Source organism: Pelmatolapia mariae, linkage group LG17 (assembly GCF_036321145.2).
Source record: "Pelmatolapia mariae isolate MD_Pm_ZW linkage group LG17, Pm_UMD_F_2, whole genome shotgun sequence".
NCBI classification, from domain to species: Eukaryota; Metazoa; Chordata; class Actinopteri; order Cichliformes; family Cichlidae; genus Pelmatolapia; species Pelmatolapia mariae.
In genome coordinates, this window is record NC_086242.1 from 30,291,541 (window position 1) to 30,316,499 (window position 24,959).

The following is a 24,959-nucleotide window of genomic DNA, read 5'->3' on the forward strand; positions in this document are numbered from 1 at the left end:
GTAAGACTGGACTTTTGAGAACTTAATGTCATAGACCAAAAACAATATGATAGACTAGGCATTGAGGAGATAAAACGCTTTGGAGCATGTTGTGTTTGACATAAGAAATCAACAGGTACAAAATCATTTCTCACTGTGTGAATAGTAGGGTCTGAGGTTTACTGAAAAACATCTTTTATGCTTGATGAGATGAGCATCAAGTAAGAAATTCTTTTAAAAAAAAAAAACATTTCTGTTGACTTCAGGTAATATTAAAACAATAGTCATGATGAAGTTGAATTGTAGTACAGGGCCCTGCTGTCATTTTTTTTATCTGGGTTTTATCTGGGTTTTTAGGCCAGTAAGTGGGTCTGAAAAGTTTCAGAGAATCAAATTGTGGATATATTTAGTAAATAATAAAGTTTTCAAATCAGTTCTAATGTAAAAAGCAGTCTCCTTCAAAAACCTGTTAAAATCCCAGCTTCTGATTCTAGTAATAATCTAGTAAAAAACATGTAGTTGTTACATTTGGTGAAGCTGTATATATGGAGATTTTCTAGGTAGTTTTTCAAAGTTCAAAGAGCATGACTGAAGTACTTATGATACTGTGTGTGGTTCAAACCTCAGAACTGTGTTAAGTATTAGAGTGAAAGGTGCGAGCAGGAATTCCCGATTAATTATTAATTCTTCTATATCTCTAATTAGTCTAGAGATATAATAATAGTAAGCAATAACATGCAGTAGTGGGGATAGGTTAATTGGTCAATCTAAATTGCCCATAGGTGTGAATCTGTGAGTGAATGTGAGTGTGAATGGTTGTCTGTGTCTCTATATGTTAGCCCTGCGACAGACTGGCGACCTGTCCAGGGTGTACCCCGCCTCTCGCCCTATGACAGCTGGGATAGGCTCCAGCACCCCCCGTGACCCTGGAAAGGATAAGCGGAAGCAAATGGATGGATGGATATAATAACAGTATATTGATTTAAATGAATATTTGGTCTAAAAAACAAATGATCATTTCTGATGAAAATTATTCTATAACATTCGACCAATGGACTGCAATTCAAAACCTTTGGGACAAAGCTCAATTCAAACTGACAGCATTAATAATAATAAATAAATAATAAAGTTAATTCTAGCAGCAAGATATGAAATCAAATCACAATTTAAAATCAACAAGTGATCCAGATTCCTGAAATTCTGTATGTTTATCTAAAAGAAATAACAGAAACTAGTTTACTTATTTGGAGAATGAGTAAAATTAATGAGTAGGTTTACATTAAAATGTGACTTCCAAGATTCAAGATTCCTTATTTGTCACATGCATAGTTATACAAGTACAACCACCGTGAAATGTATCCTGACACGCTCCTTGACTGTGCAAAAAGAGAGAGAGAACATTATATACATACAAAAAGAGAGAACATATATGCATATATATATATATATAAATATAGAGAGAGAGAGAGAGAGAGAGAGAGAACATAAATGCATATATATATATATATATATGCATATATATATATATATGCATATATATATATATATATATATAGAGAGAGAGAGAGAGAGAGAGAACATAAATGCATATATATATATATATATATATATATAGAGAGAGAGAGAGAGAGAGAGAGAGAACATAAATGCATATATATATATATATGCATTTATGTTCTCTCTTTTTGTATGTATATAATGTTCTCTCTCTTTTTTGTTCTAATGTTCTTCATATATATATATATATATATATATATATATATATATATATATATATATATATATATATATACATATATACATATATATACAGTGTTGGGAAGGTTACTTTTAAAATGTATTCCATTACAGATTACAGAATACATGCCCCAAAATGTATTCTGTAACGTATTCCGTTACGTTACTCAATGAGAGTAACGTATTCTGAATACTTTGGATTACTTAATATATTATCATGCTTTTTACAACTACGTGAATGTACTATTGCTGTGATTTATTACTGTTACTGAAGGTCTGTGGCTCCGAACCGTAGTAAAGGGACCTCTGGCTAATACGTCGGGTTCGTGTAGGGTTCGTAGCCGAAAACTAGCTTTGTTGTCTGGGTCAAGTTTGCTAGCGAGAGACAGAGAGAGGCGTTGAAAGGCTGCTCCAAAGGAACTTATTGTTTCGGAGGAAAACACGAACACAGCGTACAGTCGAGTCTTAAGAGCTTACTTACAATTGGGCTCGTCAGGCACTCTTTTTAGCTGCAGTGGTTATTATTATATTTACATGCTTCCAGCTCCCGTTTTTGCTCGATGACTACTTGTACTTTTCCACTCGCCTTTTTCTCCCTCCTCGCACTCACAGACACATAACGGATATGGCAGTCCATTCTCCCTGCAGCACGGACTACACTGCCCATGATGCTACATTCTTTAGAGCTATACCTGTAGCATTCTGCCTATTAGCTTAGCACAACAACAACAAAAAGGCGCTCTCTCACCCAGGAAACACGCAGAGAGAGAGCGTTACCCTGTAACCATGGCAACCGTAACGCTGCCACCTGGAACAACAGAACATAGCTGTCAAACAAAACCCAAACAGTCCTGACGCGCCACAATATGAAACAGGAAAGTACCACCGTGTAATCCATTTATTTCAACAAAGTAACTGTATTCTGAATACCACCTTTTTAAACGGTAACTGTAACGGAATACAGTTACTCATATTTTGTATTTTAAATACGTAACGGCGGTACATGTATTCCGTTACTCCCCAACACTGTATATATATATATATATATATATACATACATACATTAGGGGTGCAACAATACTCATATCGATATTGAACCGTTCGATACAGTGCTTTCGGTTCGGTACGCATATGTATCGAACAATACAAAATTTTTAATTTATTATATCAACTTTTCTTCTGACGATGCTGTCTGTGTTGAGAGCTCAGTGGATCTGCGTTCGACTTATCCGCCTAGGCTGCACTGTCGAGCGCAGATCCACTGAGTGCAGCGCAAGCTAGCGAGACAGAAGTTAAGCTCGTTGCAATATGGCAAATTGAACCTCCCCCACCCTAATTCAGATCTGGCGTTTGGAACTATTTTGGTCTTCATGTGAAGTATGACCCTGAAGGTAAGTGCGTCATGGACAAAAGTAAAACAGTATGTCGGATGTGCCACGCAATGCTCAATTACATTGGTGGGAACTAGTGCGTTAGCGCAGTTTGCTCGTTAACATGTTGACGCCGTCCAGCCCCACACACGGGGCGATCCGCGGTAGCTCGTTAACGGAGATTTGCCGTGTTGTGGCGTTAACGTCATTTCAACGAGATTAACGCTGACAGCACTAGTGGGAACACAATGAATATGACTGCACATTTACTCCGACATCATCCTAGTGCAAAGACAAGTGGAAGCAGACAAAAACAACAAGCACGCATGCTACAAACTTTACCCGAGTCATTTAGACAGCCGTTAGCACATGGTTCTCCTTATGGAGACCTGATATGTTTAATATGCTGCTAAGAATATAGCCTAGAAGAAGGATATAGTATAGCTTTTATTTTGGAAAGAGCCATTTCTCTGTAATAAACTCTCTTTTTCCAAAGATGAGTGATTTCTCAATCAGATAGATTTATTTTTTTATTACTTTGTTTCAGCAACATTAAATTTAAAAACTGTACTTTTGAGTTAAAATATATATTTATAATTTTAATAAATGACAAATTAAAAAGGCATGAACATTTTTTGTATCGAAAAAATATGGAACCGTGACACCAAAGTATCGAATCGAATCGAACCGAACCATGAATTTTGTGTATCGTTGCACCCCTAATATATATATATATATATATATATATATGTATATATATATATATATATATGTATATATATAAAAGTGAATTAAATAAAATAAGACAATCTGGAAATTTTAAATTGAAACAGCTGAAAAATGTACATTGTACGGGTGGGTGTTGAAGTCTCGAGTGCTGTACTGAGGCTGAGAAGAGTCAGGCTGGGATGAAAAGGACTTCAGCATGCAAAATAGTCACAGAAATATTACATAAAATTAACAGTGAATGTAATCACCCCACAAGAGCAACAGCAACAGTAGATCATCTGTGTACCATTCCAGTGTTTGATCACAACTTATAATTAGGCAGAAGAAAACCTTATTTGTATGGCACGTGGCATCATAGCCACAGAGTCCTTTACAGAACACAATATTCTGTACATTCATGTATTTTACTAACATTAAAGGTCTTTATCTTTTATGTCTTACAGAACCCTGCACTGTGAATAAAGATGATATGAACAGACATAAAATTTGGTTCAGATATTCAAGAGATGATAAAAAGTATTTAGAACATGATGATACAATCGAGTTTGCGTGTACCAGAGGACACAGACCTGTTGGGACACTGGGAATGCGTCAGAAGTGTGAACATGGTGTGATACATTTGCCAACTTGCCAGTAACGCTTTTGTGTACAAGACTTTATAAACACGAGTACACCAATGTGTCAATAATTGAAGACCAGAATAAAGAATTAGACCAGTGAAGTACCAGTGCTGTTTGTGGTCATTTCAATAAAAGGTAACAAATTCTTACTGAGTCTGTTTTCTGCTTCTATGTGTTTTCTCAGGGAAATCAATCTCGCATAAATCTTCTACCACAAATACAGAACAAATATACAGAATTCGGCTTTATTATTTAATAAAGCTTGCCGAGCAACTGAATGTTGAATACTGATGACACCAAGACAGGTAGGATCTTGTTAGCTACACAGTTGTTTTTTTCGTTTTTCCTGTTGAGCAAGGACACTAGAGGCGTAAGACAGTTTCTGGGAGCACTTGACAAATTTGAATACATTTCCAAAGGTTTCCTACATTGTGATGGTGTTTGATAGCAAATCTGCTTCCCACGCATTTTTCAGCGAAGAAAATCTTTCCTCTGTGGATGAAGTTGCAATAACACTGAGAAATATTCCTCCAGCCTCTTCTGGCTGAAAAGGTTATCAAATGCTCTGCATAAAAGTTGTACTTGACTGATGTTTGTTTAATCATAAAACCTATCGTTCTTTCTGTAGTTGCTAAGACTTTTCTCTTTCATTGCATGTATAATCATTCAAACAAAAAAAATCAACCTGACATGTACTTTCCTCAATAATGCAATCTGTTATCTGTTATTATGATGTGCTGTAGAATAAAAACTCATTCAGGAATTTTGAATTTAACAATTCGTCCGGTCCAACTGAGGATTTGTTCCTACACTCAAGTACAACCCATACGAGCATTTGCAAAAACAGCACACCTACAGATTGGTTTAAGTCATATCTTTCTAATAGGTCTTTCTCGATCAATTTCGGCCCTTATTTCTCCTCTGCTGCACCTGTCTCCTGCGGCGTGCCTCAAGGATCTGTCCTTGGCCCCCTGCTCTTCTCACTGTATATGCTCCCCTTAGGCGCAATCTTTGAGAAGTACAACATTGTACATCATTGTTATGCAGACGACATTCAGTGTCACGGTCCTGGGTCGGTTCGACCCAGCATTTTGAGTTTCTTATGTTTTAGTTTATTTTCTGCATTATGGATTGTTCTTTATCCTCTGGTGCTTTGATTGTAATTGTGTTCTGTTCCTTTGCCGATCATGATGAGTATTCTGGTTTGGGTTTTTGTTAGCTTGCCCTCATGTTTAGTTTAGGTGGCCTGTGTTTGGTCTTCTCTGTCTGTCCGTGATGTTACTGTGCTTGCTTATGAGTCTGCGTCTGTGTCTCTGTCTGTCGTGTGCTTCCTGTTTTATTCTGAAGGTCCCCGTCTCATGTGAGTGTGTTCAGTTTACATTTTCCCTGTCCCGTCAGCTCTGATTTCTCCCAGGTGTGTTCCCCTCCTGTCTCTCATCCCTTGATTACTGCCATGTGTATATAAGCCCTGTGTTTCCTTTGTTCTCTGTCGCGTCGTTAACGTCTGTTCACCCTCACGTTATCTGTGTGTTCCGTCTGCCTGCCTGTCTGCTTGCTTAGTTTATTTCTGTATCCTCAGTTTAGTTTAGTTTCGGCTTCTCCAGCAATAAAGCTGTGTATTCTGAGTTCACGTCTGCCTCTGAGTCTCGCATTTGGATCCTCCTCTCCATCCGCCTGCACACTGACCCGTGACATTCAGATCTATTTCGAATTAACTGATGATCCTGCTATGTCTTTGCACGGTTCGTGAGTGCATGCGAGAGGTTAAAAATTGGCAGGTAACTCTCTTATCCTAAACGACAATAAAACTGAAATCATTGTGTTTGACAGTAGTATCCCCCTTGGGCAACTCCGTGATGCCTTCAGTTCCTTTGATAGTTTCCTCACCGACACTGTTAGTGACCTGGGTGTGTTTTTGGATAGCTCTTTTAAATTCGACAAACAAGTGTCTGCTGTTGTCAAATCTTGCTTCTATCAATTGCGTCTTATTAGCAAAGCCAGACATTATGTCCCACATAGAGACCTGGAAAGCTTATCCACGCCTTCGTGACATCTAGGTTTGATTATTGCAACTCCCTTTACTTTGGTCTTAACTCTACTCTTCTCCATAGACTGCAAATTGTTCAGAATGCGGCCGCTCGTCTCCTTACTGGTAGTGGGCAGCGTGTCTCTATCACCCCTGTCCTCGCCGACCTGCACTGGCTTCCCGTTAAGTATCGCATTCAATTCAAAATCCTGCTGCACACCTTCCGAATTATTAACAATATAGCTCCAAGCTACTTAGACTATACACCCCTAGTAGAGCACTAAGATCATTTTCCCAGTCACTTTTGGTACAGCCGAGATCCCGGCTGAAGACTAGAGGTGACCGAGCGTTTGCCTTGGCTGCACCCGATCTATGGAATAACCTCCCTATCGCTATCCGCGAGTCTGTTTCCATTCAATCCTTCAAATCGCAGTTAAAAACCCATTTATTTAGCCTCGCCTTTTCTACCAGTTAATGATTGTTTGTTAGTTAGTTTAATGCTTATTTCTATCTTCAGTCTATTCTTAACTACGTTTAATCATATTTTTAATTTTTGACTGTGTTATTCTTTACACATATTGTTCTTTTATGCTTTTATATGCATTTCTTTTGCTTCTCTGTTTTTAATGCCATTTAACATGCTAGCATGTTGGTACTTTGCCATAGCCTTCATCCTACCTGTTACTTCATCTTACCCTCTTGTATGTTAAGCACTTTGGTACACCACTGGTTTTAAATGTGCTATATAAATAAAGTTTGTTGTTGTTGTAGTACAGGTGGCAGACCCAACACAACAAGATATCATGCGATGACCGATAAATAGTACTTCACTTTAAGAGCGTTTGTATTTCATGTCAATAGTCCCTAAAGACTACACTGAGATGAGATAGTGTGTCATTTTATGACCAACTTTTTATTAACAGCACATAACTAAAAGCCCTGGGCAGAAATAACGAATAAAACTTTTAAAGATCGGCCTCCATTTTTATTTTTAGCCTCCAGCTTGCATATATTTATGGGGTTATTTTATGTTTTATTAAACATAACATTTGTATTACATTAAATTAAGAATAAGCAGTTCCATAAAAATCTGGCCGTAAGTACTGGAATGCCACTCCACATCAAAAACTTGTCAATAAACACCGAACAGAATCTAAAGTCTGCAAATTATTTTCTAGTTCAAACTTACTTAAATATTTTATAATTTATTTAAACATGTCAGTGTCACAGAAGCATGGCAGACCTAACCACATTGTCACACTTAAACACACTTTATTTCTTGGTTACTGTTCTTACAATAGCTGCCGGCCACACACATCAACAACAGCTACAGCAGGACCCAGTAAAGACTTTAAGCCGGCGAGGCCTGATTGAGGTGCTGCTCAGGTGGACAGGGCTGGAATTCTCTTTCTGTCGGTGGGTCCAGATTTTCTGAGCAGAGAAGAACAAACAGGTAAGTTGAGGTCACAGAGCCAAACTATTAACATAGAGATTCAAAGGAGTCAACTACAGTGGCTTGCAAAAGTATTCAGCCCCCTTGAACTTTCCCACATTTTGTCACATTACAGCCACAAACATGAATCAATTTTATTGGAATTCCACATGAAAGACCAACACAAAGTGGTGTACACGTGAGAAGTGGAACGAAAATCATACATGATTCCAAACATTTTTTTACAAATAAATAACTGAAAAGTGGGGTGTGCGTAATTATTCAGCCCCCTGAGTCAATACTTTGTAGAACCACCTTTTGCTGCAATTACAGCTGCCAGTCTTTTAGGGTATGTCTCTACCAGCTTTGCACATCTAGAGACTGAAATCCTTGCCCATTCTTCTTTGCAAAACAGCTCCAGCTCAGTCAGATTAGATGGACAGCGTTTGTGAACAGCAGTTTTCAGATCTTGCCACAGATTCTCGATTGGATTTAGATCTGGACTTTGACTGGGCCATTCTAACACATGGATATGTTTTGTTTTAAACCATTCCATTGTTGCCCTGGCTTTATGTTTAGGGTCGTTGTCCTGCTGGAAGGTGAACCTCCGCCCCAGTCTCAAGTCTTTTGCAGACTCCAAGACGTTTTCTTTCAAGATTGCCCTGTATTTGGCTCCATCCATCTTCCCATCAACTTTGACCAGTTTCCCTGTCCCTGCTTGCCATGATGCTGCCACCACCATATTTGACAGCGGGGATGGTGTGTTCAGAGTGATGTGCAGTGTTAGTTTTCCACCACACATAGTGTTTTGCATTTTGGCCAAAATAGTTATATAGTAAAAATAATAGTTGTGCCATACTCCTTCCATTTCTGAATGATCGCTTGAACAGTTCTCCGTGGGATGTTCAAGGCTTGGGAAATCTTTTGTAGCCTAAGCCTGCTTTAAATGTCTCAATAACTTTATCCCTGACCTGTCTGGTGTGTTCTTTGGACTTCATGGTGTTGTTGCTCCCAATATTCTCTTAGACAACCTCTGAGGCCGTCACAGAGCAGCTGTATTTGTACTGACATTAGATTACACAGAGGTGCACTCTATTTAGTCATTAGCACTCAATAGGCAATGTCTATGGGCAACTGACTGCACTCAGACCAAAGGGGGCTGAATAATTACGCACACCCCACTTTGCAGTTATTTATTTGTAAAAAATGTTTGGAATCATGTATGATTTTCGTTCCACTTCTCACGTGTACACCACTTTGTATTGGTCTTTCACGTGGAATTCCAATAAAATTGATTCATGTTTGTGGCTGTAATGTGACAAAATGTGGCAAAGTTCAAGGGGGCCGAATACTTTTGCAAGCCACTGTATATGTGTTAATATATAAATATATATGGTGGCCCCTAGAGACTAGTGATGGGATTTCCGGCTCTTTTTAGAGAACCGGCTCTTTCGGCTCGGCTCACTAAAAAGAGCCGGCTCTTTCAGCTCCGAACCGGCTCTTCAGGTTGTTTTGTTGCTTTAATTAATTAATTATTAACAATAATATAAAATTATGCACAAAAGGAATTACTAATGTAAAAAAAAAAAAAGTGGTTTTATTTATATATGTTTATATAGGGGTGGGGTGGCTGTAGCTCAGGTGGCAGAGCAGGTCAGCTACTAACCAGAAGGTTGGTGGTTCGATCCCAGGCTGCTCCTGTCTGCATGCCAAATATCCTTGGGCAAGATACTAACCCCAAGTGAATGTGTATGGTAGATACTTAGCACTTAAGAGTTCAGAAAAAAGTGCTTGTGTGAATGGGTGTGATTGCGTGAATGAATTAGTTGTATAAAGCGCTTTGAGTGCTCAGAAAGAGTAGAAAAGCGCTATATAAGAACCAGTCCATTTACCATATATAAATATATACAGTTGCCCCTAGAGACAAAGCACGTACAAACTCCAAAACACATGCCGCGAGGGCAACGCGGACCTGCTGATACGCGACGCGCGAGACGAGGACTTGGGCACGTATACTTGCATCTTCACGCTGTTCCCCGCGGGGAACAACAAGGTGGAGATCGAGGCCAAGGTGTGGACGAAACCGAGGATCTCGGTCCGGGCGATCCCCGCGGTCGCCGACGGAGGCGCAGAAGAACAAAGGCCGTTGGCGGCGTGCTCCGCGGAGGGAGGCAAACCCGCGCCTAGGGTGAGATGGGCGCGCGGAAACAGGACGGCCGTGGAGAAAGAAGACCGGAATTTCACTATAGCAGAGACCAGAGAAGCCAACGCGGCTCGGAGCACCCCGGGCGGACTGGAACGGCGAGAAGGTGGCGTGCGCGGTCGAGAGCCCGGACGGCGGCGGCGGCATGTACGCGGAGACCGCGGAGGTGCGGCTCAACGTGACCTACGGTTGCCGCACGCGGTCGTCATGTCCTACGTGGCGAAGAAGAACAAGAACGTGCTGCTCCTCACCACCTCTCCTGCTACCTCGGGTCCTCCGGGTCGTTGCTGGAGCCAAGCGGCGACCCCGACGGCGGAGGAGCCCCCGCAAAACCCTCGATGGTGCTGCATTACAATCGCACCAAGGGAGGCGTAGACAACCTGGACAAGGTCGTGGGGACGTACAGTTGCAGGAGAAAGACATCTAGGTGGCCCGTGGCCCTTTTCCACAACATGCTGGACGTGGCGGCCTACAACGCGTTCGTACTCTGGAGGGAGAGCCGCCCGGAGTGGATGTCGGGCAAACTCAACAAACGAAGGCTGTTCCTCGAGCGTCTGGGCAAAGCGCTCGTTCTCCCCACGCTCGAGGCCAAGCGCCGACGAGGAACGTGAGGAGGAGGAGAAGGAGAAACCGTCGCCGTTCCCAAGTCCCGCCGCGACGATCCGCAGGGAACCCCGGTCAAAAGGCAGAGGTGCCGCGTCTGTCCCAGGAGCAAGGACGTCAAGACCAAGATCGTTTGCTTCGCCTGCCGCGTGCACGTGTGCTCGAGGTGCGCGCTTACGTACTGCCCCAACTGCGCCGCGGCCCGCCGTCCGGTTCCGCGAGGAGACCCGGACGACAACGAGGACGAGCGCCGGGGGCCACCGGCGTCTGCTTGACCCCTACCTACTCTTTCTCCTTCTCTTTTCTCTCCACCGCAGAAGACGTTGACAAAAAAAAAGCTACCTTAACCGGGGGTCCGCCTGACCCCACCACCACCACCACCACCCCGACCACCACCACCCCGTTGCCACAGTCCTTTGTCCAGTTTCGCAACCCACCCAGCCTCCTTGCAAGTTCCAGCTGTACTGCGGCCTGGGGGTCCGCGTGACCCCGCCTCCCGAGCCTGTACTTTGTTTGTTTTTTCCTGTCGGTCCAGGCCCAGGGGTGCACAAGGGTTAACTTCTTCACTTCTATTTAGTACATGGGGATCTGCCAGGCCCGGGAGCCATTCCCAGTCCCCTTCGAGGCCTTCCCCAAACCACAGCTCAATTCATGTCAAAGCATTCACTTTTATCTACTAAAACACTGTCAAACCTAGATGAGGACGTGGGCCCAGCTAGTGAAGTGCTGTCTAAAGTCCTGTGCTACAATTAGAGATAAGGGCTGTTTGCTTATCATGAGGGTTCAAAACTTTTTTGTCCCAATCCGGCTAAAAACTTGTGGCTGCATCTTACTTGTGCTGGCTGTGTTTGTCCTAATCTTAATGGTATATGTCACGGACATTCTGGAGGTAAGGATTTGTTTTTTATGTATTCATATAAGACAAGACATGGGAATGGGACACATACATATGCAAATTAAGATGAGTGTATGTGTGTTATTCAGCTGCGTCTATGTTCCCAGGTCAGTGCAGTGAGAAAGTTGCTATTTTTAAAGGAGTGAGAAGATAGAAAAACAATAAGAAAAAGACAGCAACCCCACTACATACTCTTTCATCTTTCAGACATAAGTTTCCTTTCATTGTGTGCTTGAATAAATTGTAAATTAAAAAAAGTAAAGTAAATAAAACTATGAAGAGCTCAAACTATGCTTCCTGTTAGCAAAAGACAAAGACAAAAATTACAGTGCAGAGTTTGTATTTCAGAGGTTGAGAAGTTTTTAGTTTTAGCTGATTTTTTTTGCAGGATTTTCAATAAACTGTTCATTATGTGGGATGCACAGTAGTACTACTACTGTCAAAACATCAGTGCCAACATTAGTCCCCTCTCAGGATGAATTTTTCATTATACATTGTCAACAACGTTTATCTGATGCATTTTTGTTCACTGCCAGACTCCCACAAGTTTCAAGTTTCACAATAAAGTGAACAACACCAAAATCATCCATCCACCCACCATTTCCAATGTTACTCCACCTGCTGGCATGTGGTACAACTTCTGCAAGCTAAAACCACTCTCCCCTAAGGAAGCCTTTGAAGAAGACCTCTTGCTACAGTCCATTGCTTGGCCTGACACTCCACCTTTACAATCTCTTTCCCTGAGAAAGTCCAGTGACCCAGCCCACAGCACCTTCACCATTCTCGGAAGGATGGGAGGAGGACAGTGGCAAATAGGGGATAAGATGGAGGTTATTATTAAAATGTATGATTTCCAGGGTCGTCCAAAGAACTGTGGGGGAGACGTCATAGTCGCTCGCCTACACAACCCAACTCTTGGTGCAGGTGTAGCAGGGAAAGTAGTGGATCATCTCAATGGCTCCTACTCTGCCGTATTCTCTTTACTCTGGGAAGGAAGTGCAGAGGTTGAGGTAATACTAAATTTCATCACGTTAAATGCGATTGTAACTGTGGTAGATTTGTGATTTTTTTTCAAATTCCCATCTTTTTTTCAAAATTAAACAAATGAAGGTATACATTTCTTCATCTACATAGTATAAAATGATGCATTCTTCTGTCTCTGAGTAATGCTGTGCTGAAAAACACATTAGACTAGAACACGCGTTTTTTCTTTGTCTCCCCTTTTTCGTCTTCGAGCTGCTTCCTTTAGGGATTGGCACAGCAAATCATCTTCTTCCTTCTCACCCTATTCCTTGCATCCTCCTATCACAAATCACCTCCTCAACTCAAGATTTTGTTAAAGTTGTCTACCTGTAATGGCACTTCATAAATTATTTGCATTAAATCCCTCTCTCGTCTACTCTCGTCTACTATTTCATCCAGTTTACCCCAGAAATTCCTTTCTCTTCTGACATCCAACTTGTTGGGCAACATTCAACATCACCCGTTTGATTTAAAACTTTAAACTCCTAATCCTACTGGACAAACTCTTCATCTCCACATAGGGCTGGGTGTCTCCTAAGAAATGATTAAATAAAACCTTGCTTTCATATGAAATATTTTGTTTGAGTCTGCTTTTGGGTCCACCTCTTTGCTTTCTTGCCATCTCGGCCTTTTGTGACCATGCTACTCCTCTTTTCAACAATGTCGTTTTCTTCATCCTTGGGCTATATCTGTTGGGCTGTCATCATCTGTAATGCTGTCACTTGAGTTTTCCTCAACATTTTCTGTTGCCATTTCATCTTTTATCTCACTTTCGCTTCTAATGTGCTCACGTGTTGGCATGCACAGCTGTTGTAGCACAAGCATTAGCACATATGCTGCTGCTGGCTGCTCACACTGCATGCGTCACCTAACATTACATAGCTGTTAGTCTATTTCTGCTACATGACTGGTTTGATGTGGCAGTATTCTCATTGGCATTGTGTTTGTCAAAGCATAGATGAAATTAGTTTGGTTGACTTTATATTACTCATGTCACCTATTCATGTCAAAAAGTTATTTTGCAATAATTATTTTTATTGCTTTGTCGCCCAGCCCCACCTTCACAAAACTAATCCTATTTAGTAATTCAGTAATTCTACATTTTGGTGTGAGAGTTTGAAGCTACCTACAGTGCTCCTAGGGTTGTGTCTCTTCCACCTGGTCTCTTGCAGATGCAGTAAATATACCTAATGCCTATATTTTTAGGAACTTTTTTGTATTAGTATTGTATTTGTATTTTTGCACCTTGAGAACTGTTAGCTGTAAAGTTTTGCATGCCTCAACATGCAGTATGTCCTTATAATTTTGATGACACTGGAGTGAAACAAAAACCCTATCTCTAGCAGATGAATGGTATCTGAAAGTCATGTAATTAAGAAATAGGAAAAAATCAAGAAAGACCCGACAGATCTAATGAAGTATCAAATCTGTCAAGGCTAAGTCTCAGGCCTTGATTCAAACTGCAGTCAACAAAGACTTGAAATATCTGTACAAAGAATTAACACTGATCCAAACTGCAAAGCAAAAACAGAAAACAAGAGGAGCATAGAAGGATAGAAGTTAAACTGGTCAGACCAGGACTTCCACTTTGCTGTACGTTGCCATTTGGTTCAGCCCCGTTTCTGTCTGGCTATGCTATTGTCTTGGTCGGCAGGTGACAAGTCAAACCCACTATTATCAATTTTACTGAATGTTCATCTACTATATATGATTCACTCCAACATTTCATCCTCAAAATCTCAAAGTAGACTTTGTTGGTCTTTACTGCTACTACCTCAAATGAACCAGAAAAATTGTATGTCCACCTTGATAAAAATTTATCTGAACTGACAAACTGAATCTCTTTCCTACCAGGTAATACTGGTTCACCCCAGTGAGGCAGTCACAGTGCTGGGCAGACTCACCAGAGAACAGCCGGATAGAGTTTTTTTCGAAAGCCAGTTCCGCTCAGGGAGGGTCAGTGAAACTACAACCTGTAATGTATGTTTGCGTCCATCCCGGCAGCCTGTGTGCAACTACACTGAGCTGCATACAGGTCAGCAGTGGTTCTGCTACAAGCCAAAGAAGCTCAGTTGTGATGCCAGGATCAGTCACTCCAAGGGGGGATTTACACAAAACATCACCGTCATGGAGAACAAGCTGTTTCAAAGGTATGCATTATCTATTTTGTATGTCTGTAGTGAGAGGTTGAGGGAGTTATAAACAGTAGTAATATCTGCAATATAGTAATAATAGTATAATAATAATAGTAATATCTGTGTACCTGGATTCTTCTAAAATAAAAATCCGTCAATATTTTTAAGCTACTTTACAGAGTAATAGACAATAAGCAATTCTTCACTGATACTCTTGGTAGTGGCCACCCAGCAAATGTTAACCCAAAAGAGAAATATTGGCCTCTTTAGCTGCTCATTCATTGTGTTCACCATCTGTCAGTCAGCCAATAAATTTCTTAAGCGACCACATTAAATAGATTTTGATAGTCACTGGTGTTTAGCCAGGGCGCTCTTTGATTAAAACTGTTCCCTACTCTTTTTAATAAAAAACTCTGATGAGTTATCCAAGTGAACTGAAGCTGTAATTCAATAAAATTTTAACGATGAAATTTGTCATAAAAAAAAGAGGTCTTTCTTCTCAAATTTAGACACTACAAAAATACTACTAACTATTTTCATTTTTTATTTGTTTTTAATTAAAAGTTTAAATGCATTAAAATTGTAACATCATGGAAGACAAATTTAAACAATCATATGATGAAATTAGCATATCAAAGCATTGTTTTACGCTAAAGACTTAAAAACAAAATCACCATGACCTCGTCACTGTCACGGCCGGGATAGCCGGTGTGTTTCCAGAGTGGACCCAAAAGAACCCAAAAGCAGAAGACTAACATATAACAAAACACGTGCCGTTTATTTGGCTAAAAAGGAAATAAAGCCACAAAACAAAGGCAAGGGGAACTGGGGCAAAACTAAACTAGAAACTAAACTGGGAACAGCTAAGACTAACTATGAAAACTATGAAATGAGAACATGAACACGAATCTGAGCAGGAGCATAAAAAAACAAGACTTGAGGCAGAGAAAACATGAACCTGAACAGAAATATGAAAAAACCTAAGACCTGACCTGACCTGACATGACATGACATGAAGCAATAAAAAAAAGAGGACCTGACACTGAACAGAGGGAGACAGAGGACTTAAATACACAGGAGGGTAATGAGGGAAGTGGAAACACCTGGGGAAACACAGCTGACACAAACAAACATGACGCCACTGCGGAAGCAAAACTAAACACACTGAACATGGAAACAAGACTTAATAAAAAAGGAAACATGGAGAGACATGAACTGGGACACTCAAGCTTAACACAAGAGCCAGAGAGAGGGAGCGAGAGAATGAGGGGGACACAGTGGAGAGAGACACAAGGGGAACCTGCATAGACGAGGACATAACACATGACAAACAGAAAAAACCTCATAAACAAGGAGACATAGATGAAACATAAACTAGACTAAAACACAACTAAATCCTAACTAATAATAACAACACAAGAACTTAACATATTTCCAGTACAACATAAGACATCAAAAAATACAAAATAAACTCAAAACACTAGGCACAAACCCCGCACTCTGACAATCATAATATGCAGCTTACAACCATGATTAGGGCCATAATTTATTGGAGAAAAAAAAACTATTTTAATAGCTTTTCCTGCATATACCATCACAGTTGATATTAAATCAAATATTCAATATTAAATTGAAATACAAACCTTTAGCTATAATTAAGGAGTACTACAAAAAGTTTGCAGTAGGGTCATTCAAAATAATTTTTGTCATGATTTTGCAGTTACTGGACCCAAGTATCACCAATAAAAAGTTTACAAGAGCTGTTTAAAGAATCAATAGAAGTAACAACAGGAAGGTGAACAATCAAGCAAGAACTGGCACAACAAGTTAGACAAGTGAGTTCAGGAACAGTCTGCAGGGATTGGACATTTGCAAAGGTGTGGCGACATTCAACTCTGAGAACTAACTTGTTAGATTGGGCAAGGAGGTGTGTAAATGACTTACACCCATGAAGGGTGACAGATTCCAGGAGTAGAAGATGAATATGGCAGGCTGTGACCTTCAGAGTCCTTAATGAAATATTGGTAAATTTTCCAGGAAGCAAGCAGCATCTAGGCTGGGAACTAGGAAGCAGACAAGAAAAAAAATACAGAGAAAAATACTGTCAAGATGGAGACAACAATCAACTAGAGACTCACTGGTACAGTTAGTCCTTAAATGCCAAGTCTTGACAAGACAATATACTGCAGGTGTGTGCACACCGGAAAGGGTAGCTCTGTCTGTTGGTGAAGACACATAAAACCCTCCTCTCCACTTAAGAGCAAAGAGAGAGAAAGCAAAAGACGCATAACTTTTATTTATAGTCCCCAATTTTCAGAGGCTCAAAATTAATCGGACAAATGATCAACAAGCAGGTCCATACCAAGGTCAGACGTGTTCCCTTAATATTTCACTGCAAATGAAAAAGATTTAATATCTAAAGTTGATTCTAATTGTTGAATTAGTAGATTTCTGTGCAGCTTTAGATATGAGACCTAAAGAGATGTCTATGCAAGTAAGGTGAATTGGGAGTAGCCAGTCTGGTACATTCTTAAAAAGAATGAATGCACTCTCCAACTTAGTGGACAGTGGACAGGGCTATACCCTCTCCTCAGATTTAGTAAAATGCTGTAAGACTGATCAGACAGTTCTTCACAATACAAATGGATCTAGAATGTGAATTACAGTGCATAGTCTTACAATTCAAAACAATATTCATGGAAAAATTGTTTCAATAATTATAACTACATTGTATGCTAACTTTGCACCATGCTTGGATTCCAACTTAGTATGCCTAATATGCCTTTTGTGATTCCATTAAGCTATAATGTTGCTTCAGAGTTCCTATGCCAAAGTGTTTGAAAATACATTTTACTACCAGTAAACTTACCAGTAAAGGAGACTGAAATTTATCATTATTATTAAAATATATATATATCATTTGTGCTTTATCTCAGTGGTGTCAACTTAAAAGTCTCCATCCAAGCTTCAGGACTTGCTAACATCACTGTATTGCAGCAAAAGAAAGGTAAAGTCCAATTTTTACCAGCATTATAAATTACTCAATAAATAAATTGAAAGTGAATTTTCTGTTGGCTGTTAATGATATACAAACATTTGTAAATCATTTCTATCTTGTTTAGATAGTGTAGATAGATGTGGCCATTTTTCATGGTTCCTGGCTTTCAGACACAGATTTGGGGGGTTTTCTTTAGCTTTGCATTTTGTGGCTATCCATGTGTCTTGGTCCTGGGTCTCTGACTCAGCATTTTCTGTGTTTAGTCTTTGTATTCTTGTTCATGTTTGCATTCACAGTGTGAGTTTCATTATTCCAGGTTTTGGTACTCATTGTAGTCAAATTTGCATTCTCAGGTCTCCTTAGATTTGTTCTCCGGTTTTTAGTTTGCTTATAATTACTGTTGTTTCTGTTGTTTTATGTTCCTCATGCAGACACATGTAACAGATGGATTTAGCTTCTGGTTCGGAAAAATTCAGTTCTATTCAATTTTATTTATGCAGTGCCAAAGGCACTTTATATTCTAAGGCTAAGACCCTACAATAATAGAGAAAACCCAAACAATGGGACAACCCCCTATACAGTGGCTTACAAAAGTATTCGTCTTTTCCACATTTTGTCACATTACAGCCATAAACATGAATCAATTTTATTGGAATTCCACGTGAAAGACCAATACAAAGTGGTGTACACGTGAGAAGTGGAACGAAAATCATACATGATTCCAAACATTTTTTACAAATAAATAACTGAAAAGTGGGGTGTGCGTAATTATTCAGCCCCCTGAGTCAATACTTTGTAGAACCACCTTTTGCTGCAATTACAGCTGCCAGTCTTTTAGGGTATGTCTCTACCAGCTTTGCACATCTAGAGACTGAAATCCTTGCCCATTCTTCTTTGCAAAACAGCTCCACAACTGACCTATGACGGCCTCAGAGGTTGTCTAAGAGAATATTGGGAGCAACAACACCATGAAGTCCAAAGAACACACCAGACAGGTCAGGGATAAAGTTATTGAGAATTTTAAAGCAGGCTTAGGCTACAAAAAGATTTCCCAAGCCTTGAACATCCCACGGAGCACTGTTCAAGCGATCATTCAGAAATGGAAGGAGTATGGCACAACTGTAAACCTACCAAGACAAGGCCGTCCACCTAAACTCACAGGCCGAACAAGGAGAGCGCTGATCAGAAATGCAGCCAAGAGGCCCATGGTGACTCTGGATGAGCTGCAGAGATCTACAGCTCAGGTGGGGGAATCTGTCCATAGGACAACTATTAGTCATGCACTGCACAAAGTTGGCCTTTATGGAAGAGTGGCAGGAAGAAAGCCATTGTTAACAGAAAACCATAAGAAGTCCCGTTTGCAGTTCGCCACAAGCCATGTGGGGGACACAGCAAACATGTGGAAGAAGGTGCTCTGGTCAGATGAGACCAAAATGGAACTTTTTGACCAAAATGCAAAACGCTATGTGTGGCGGAAAACTAACACTGCACATCACTCTGAACACACCATCCCCGCTGTCAAATATGGTGGTGGCAGCATCATGCTCTGGGGGTGCTTCTCTTCAGCAGGGACAGGGAAGCTGGTCAGAGTTGATGGGAAGATGGATGGAGCCAAATGCAGGGCAATCTTGGAAGAAAACCTCTTGGAGTCTGCAAAAGACTTGAGACTGGGGCGGAGGTTCACCTTCCAGCAGGACAACGACCCTAAACATAAAGCCAGGGCAACAATGGAATGGTTTAAAACAAAACATATCCATGTGTTAGAATGGCCCAGTCAAAGTCCAGATCTAAATCCAATCGAGAATCTGTGGCAAGATCTGAAAGCTGCTGTTCACAAACGCTGTCCATCTAATCTGACTGAGCTGGAGCTGTTTTGCAAAGAAGAATGGGCAAGGATTTCAGTCTCTAGATGTGCAAAGCTGGTAGAGACATACCCTGAAAGACTGGCAGCTGTAATTGCAGCAAAAGGTGGTTCAACAAAGTATTGACTCAGGGGGCTGAATAATTACGCACACCCCACTTTTCAGTTATTTATTTGTAAAAAATGTTTGGAATCATGTATGATTTTTGTTCCACTTCTCACGTGTACACCACTTTGTATTGGTCTTTCATGTGGAATTCCAATAAAATTGATTCATATTTGTGGCTGTAATGTGACAAAATGTGGAAAAGTTCAAGGGGGCCGAATACTTTTGCAAGCTACTGTATGAGCAAGCACACAGTAGGAAGGAAACGCTTTCTTTTAAAAGTTAGAAACCAGAATTAGGGTTAGGGAGGGGCAGCAAAAGGCACACTGGAGAGCCACAGATTACTAATAACTAATGATTAAATGCAGAGTGGTGTAAAAGTTAACAGAGGTGAGTAAAGATGAAATGATTAGTCCATAATGGGACACCCGCAGCAGCCTAGGCCTATTCCAGCATAATTAAAGGAAGGTTCAGGGTCACTTGTTCCAGCCTAACTGTAAACTTTATCAAAAAGGAATGTTTTAAGCCTAATCTTAAAAATATGATGAATTGGGGAAATACCTGAAACCTGCATTCTTTCTAGGGGACAGCAAGTCCTATAAGTGCACAAGAAAGATGAATCATTTGCACAAAAGTCTATGGGGAAAATCAATATCCTCATTTAATAATGCTCCATTGTGTATATAGATTCCTGAGAGTATTGTCTTGATGCATGCTCAATCATCCAGGTAAGTAAATCCCCAAAAGTATATTCTGTTCATCTGGACGTAGTGTTTTCAGTGGGAGAAACGTTTCGTCACTCATCCAAGTGACTTCTTCAGTCTCAGCTGACTGCAGGATTCCCCAATCTCCCCCCCCCCCCCCCCCCCCCCCCCCCCCGTTCTCTGCGGCCTGCTGGAGCGGGGGGGGCTAGGAGGAGGAGTTGGCCGTCCGACTGGGGTCTAGAATGTGGGGCCTCCCTGCTGCTGCGGAGTCGGGGCGATCTGCTTGTCCCCACCGCAAGGAAAAGGGTAACACCACCTGGGTCTGGGTGCAGTTTCCCCCTCCAGGGGCAAGGGTACCTAGACCCGGTTCTTAGAGTACGCTTGGGGAGTGTGATTGTGTGTACAGCGTCTCTTTATGTCTGTCTCCACGTTGGTTGAGTGTGGAGTAATTGCTTATGAGAGCATGAGGGTGGGAATGGATGTTTGTATCTGTGTGTGCCTGTATGTCTGTGTCTATATGTCAGGTTGGGTATCAGACGCCACCTCTCTGGGGACATCTCAGGTCCTCCAAGGTTTGGAGGCCTATCTCCCCCCACCACTTCCCCTGCCGGTGGCAGACGCCCTCAGACATCGGTGCGTTGGTGGTTCTTTGTGTCCGGGGATGGGCGCCCAGGTACACACCAGCTCACTCCTTGGCGGCTGCTTATCGGGGCCTGGAGCCTGGGGCTCGCTCAGGCCACTTCGGGGATGGGGTGCCCTCGGCCTCTCAGCCCGGGGCTCGGTCACTCAGGCACAGCTGGCTGCCGGCGGAGCTCACGGGCACGTTACTGCAACCCCCCCTGGCTTCTGCTCCGCGGCTGCTGAGTGACCCCTCATCTGGGACTCTCCTCAGCTCTTTCTGGGACAGTGGCGCGGCTGCCCCTCTGTTGGTCTTCCTTGGTCTCTTGTGTTCTGGGGGCCTCTGGATGTCTGGAGTTTTGATCTCCTCCATACCTGCTTCATGCCCTGGAGGATGGGACTGTGGCCCCCCACACCCTCTAGCAGATCATTACATTAAGGAACCTTTTAAAAAAAACAAGCGCGCTCATGCTCACAGGTGTACACACAGGTGATCACACACACAAACTACACCCTTTTTGGCTCCTACCTCAAAGCACACTGTGCGCTGTCGATCTCACGTGCTGCACAATAATGTTTAATATTTAGTATTTACTGTCATATTCCCATATATCATTGTGATGTTGTTTATTCTATTACTCTCGTTTTCTTCTGCTTGCTTTCTTTTTTCTTTCTCAACAGGTGATCCAGGTGATCGATATATGTATTTTTTGTCTGCTTATTCTGTTGTTTTTTGTTTTTTGCCCTTTTTCCCCGTCCCTCTTCTCAGTTTTTTTCTTTCCCTCTTTCTTTCTCCCCTTTCTTTCCACCAGTCAAGTCTGTCCCGTATTCAGCAAGTGAAAATAAAATAAACAATAAAAGGTGAATCAAATGGACCATTACGGCAAGGCTGGGATGGTCCATTTGGTAAAGTAAATCCGTTGGGCATCTTTCTTCGCCTTTAGACAATAATTCTAATGGCAAAAGAACCAAACGGGACAGGTTAAAAAAAAAAAAAGGATTCCCCAATCTTATAACAGAACATTTGCATAATGATACTAGATCCACTGAAGGAACAATGGTTTGGGACGTCAGTTCCTTCATCATAATTATGCAAATTCTCATGACCATTGATCAACAACCATTGTCCAAAGACCACTGATCAGTGGCCATGAGTATCATTCAAAGAGACTTGGGGAATGAGGTATATTTCCATACCTAATTCACTTACCTCACCTAAGATGAACAGCTTCAAAGAGGCTAGGATACAGTAAGTTAACCATGCAGATAGGTTTTCATATGTGCTCTGCCAGAATATCTAAATAGACACACAAGACCATATAGCATGCATTTGAGTATCTTTGTGTATCAAATCTTCTGAAAGATCTCGCTTCCTCTTTGCGCCTGAGAGAGAAGTCAAATCTTCAGTTTTTACCAATTACTTATGCATTATTGAGGACAAATTTTGTGGTACATAATTTTTAAATTTATCTTACCCATGGAGGTACCGTGTTCACCAGTTCTTTTTGTTTGAAGGATTTAAGTTTGGCAAGAATTATTCTAGGTCTGTGTCGTCTTGTCACTTCCCTCCCAGATGGTGGACACAATAGAGTGAACAGTGAATTCCATTGTTTTATTATAATAGGATGCCACCTGTGCAACATATCAAATTGTGAAATTTCCTTACTACAAAATATTCCACAGTGAGCTGTTAATGGTATTATAACAAAAGTTGAAGTGACTGACTTCCATGGTTGAGAAGCTGCATCCAAGCCTTACATCACTAAACAAGTGCAATTCAATGTGTGGGATGGATTGGTGTAAAGGGATGGAGTGGTGTGTGTTTGGTGTGTGTATATACAGTATGTTGATTTTTCTCTTTTTTCTTTTTTTTTTACCTTTCAGGTCAGATCTCAAGGCAGCCAGAGGTGAGTCTGGAATCTGGTCCCTCTGGCTATTACTACCAGGGTGTGTGGCGAGCTTTAGGTGGCACCACAGTTTGGCAGTTTAACACTTCCTCAGCCATTACTCAGTGTCTGAGAGGAAAGGTGATTAAAATGTACGGAGACTCCACCATCAGGCAGTGGTTTGAATACTTTAATGGAGCACTATCAGGTAGATACATGCAAAACCTTTCTTGCACCAATTTGATTTTCTGTACTTTACTTATTCCTTCTGTAATACTTTCAGGTCTCAAGGAGTTTAACCTACATAGCCCTAAGCAAATTGGACCTTTTATTGCCCTGGACTACCCAAATAACATCTTCCTGACGTACCGTTGCCATGGTCCTCCTATCCGGTTTATGAATGTCCCTATCAGCGAGCTCCATTATATTGCCAATGAGCTAGACAATGTGATTGGAGGCAGCAACACCGTTGTAGTTATTGGCATTTGGTCACACTTCAGCACTTTCCCCATTGAAGTCTACATCCGACGGCTGCAGAGCATCCGCAGGGCAGTGGTGCGCCTGTTGTCCAGGGCTCCAGAAACAGTGGTTGTCATTAGGACTGCAAATCCCAAAGCTTTGAACCTCTATGAGACACTTACTAATAGTGACTGGTACTCACTGCAGAGGGACAAGGTGCTCAGGGCCATGTTCAAAGGATTGAATGTCCATCTGGTGGATGCCTGGGAGATGGTTGTGGCCTACAACCTGCCACACAGCCTCCACCCACAACCTCCCATTATCAAGAACATGATTAATGTTCTCTTGTCCTATATATGCCCTCAAAAGGGTGGCTAGATTTATTTTTTAACAGACCAGCCACGTATGAGATGGACTGCATTTTAAAAATCTTTTTAACAGGAATTTGGGGTGGGAAAAAGAACCAAAGCATGATGGGGTACAACTATCGAGAGTGGGGTTGGTACATAAAATTCACCAAGCATAAGCAAATTCCATAATGAAGTAATCTACAAAATACTGATTGGTTACAGTTACACAATATGATATTTGATGTCACATGTCCAGCTGCTTATTTCTGAGAAATAAAGTGCTCACTGCTGCTTTGGCTCCAAAAAAGGTTTTTCAGTACATCTTTTATTTTGCAGCCGTTGTTACAATTTAGTTTGGGAGAAGAATAATGATCAAGATTGAGAAATATATTCATAATCTAAGGTTAGATGGTATAAAAGTACAGACCAGTCAACTTTTAGTTGTTACAGGCTTTTTTCTCTTGTGTGAACTGTTTTGTGCAACTAAGTCACACTACATCTACAGGAACCTGCAAAGCCATGGAGGTTCACCTCTGGTTCACTGGAGAGGTGACAGTGATCTGTTGGAGAGCTAATACTCAATCTGCTTTCCAATTCTGCCAAACCAATACGCAAAATGGAGGACAGGTGCAAGGAGGAGCATTGAAGCCCATGTTCCGCCCATGGTCAGATGCCACTGTCCACCACCAGAGTTTTGAAGAAATAAAAACACAAAAGAGAACAGAAAACACTTGTGACCATGACATGGGGAAGAAGACACAGCTGAAATTACACATATTCAATTAACAAATACATTGAAACAGGCAGATGCAGCAACAAGAACTTTACAGAATGCATGGATACATTTACATGTATAACAATCAAGAAATACAAAGAGTGAACACTGAAGAAACAATGTAAATAATATAGTTGGGACTACATTTACTTTGTAGTTTTCATGAGGCACTATAAAGCAGAGGTCACCAACCATTTTTGCGCCACGGACTGGTTTATGTCCGACAATATGTTCACGGGCTGGCCTTCAAGGTGTCGTGGATGAATAACAAAATAAAACCAGTACTGTTACCAAAAAAAAAAGAACATTTATTCATAACACACGGGAAAAGAACCAGGGAAACAGAGTTAACGATAAAAACGAAAAAAAAAAACTTTGAAAACCATATATTTCATACCCGAGCCTCAACTCTCGCGGTCTGGTACCAAATGACTCACAGAACAAACAAGC

The 24,959-nt window shown here is 41.2% G+C and overlaps 1 protein-coding gene across 1 annotated transcript; it reads left to right on the top strand.

The window, feature by feature from the left end:
* Positions 1-11,561: 11,561 nt before the first annotated feature.
* On the top strand, positions 11,562-23,762 carry LOC134646693 (NXPE family member 3-like). The gene is made up of 6 exons (XM_063500552.1): positions 11,562-11,588; positions 12,131-12,604; positions 14,472-14,767; positions 17,689-17,759; positions 22,924-23,133; positions 23,209-23,762. Exons 1-6 carry the CDS (start codon positions 11,562-11,564, stop codon positions 23,760-23,762), a joined length of 1,632 nt encoding a protein of 543 aa, XP_063356622.1.
* Positions 23,763-24,959: the final 1,197 nt, after the last annotated feature.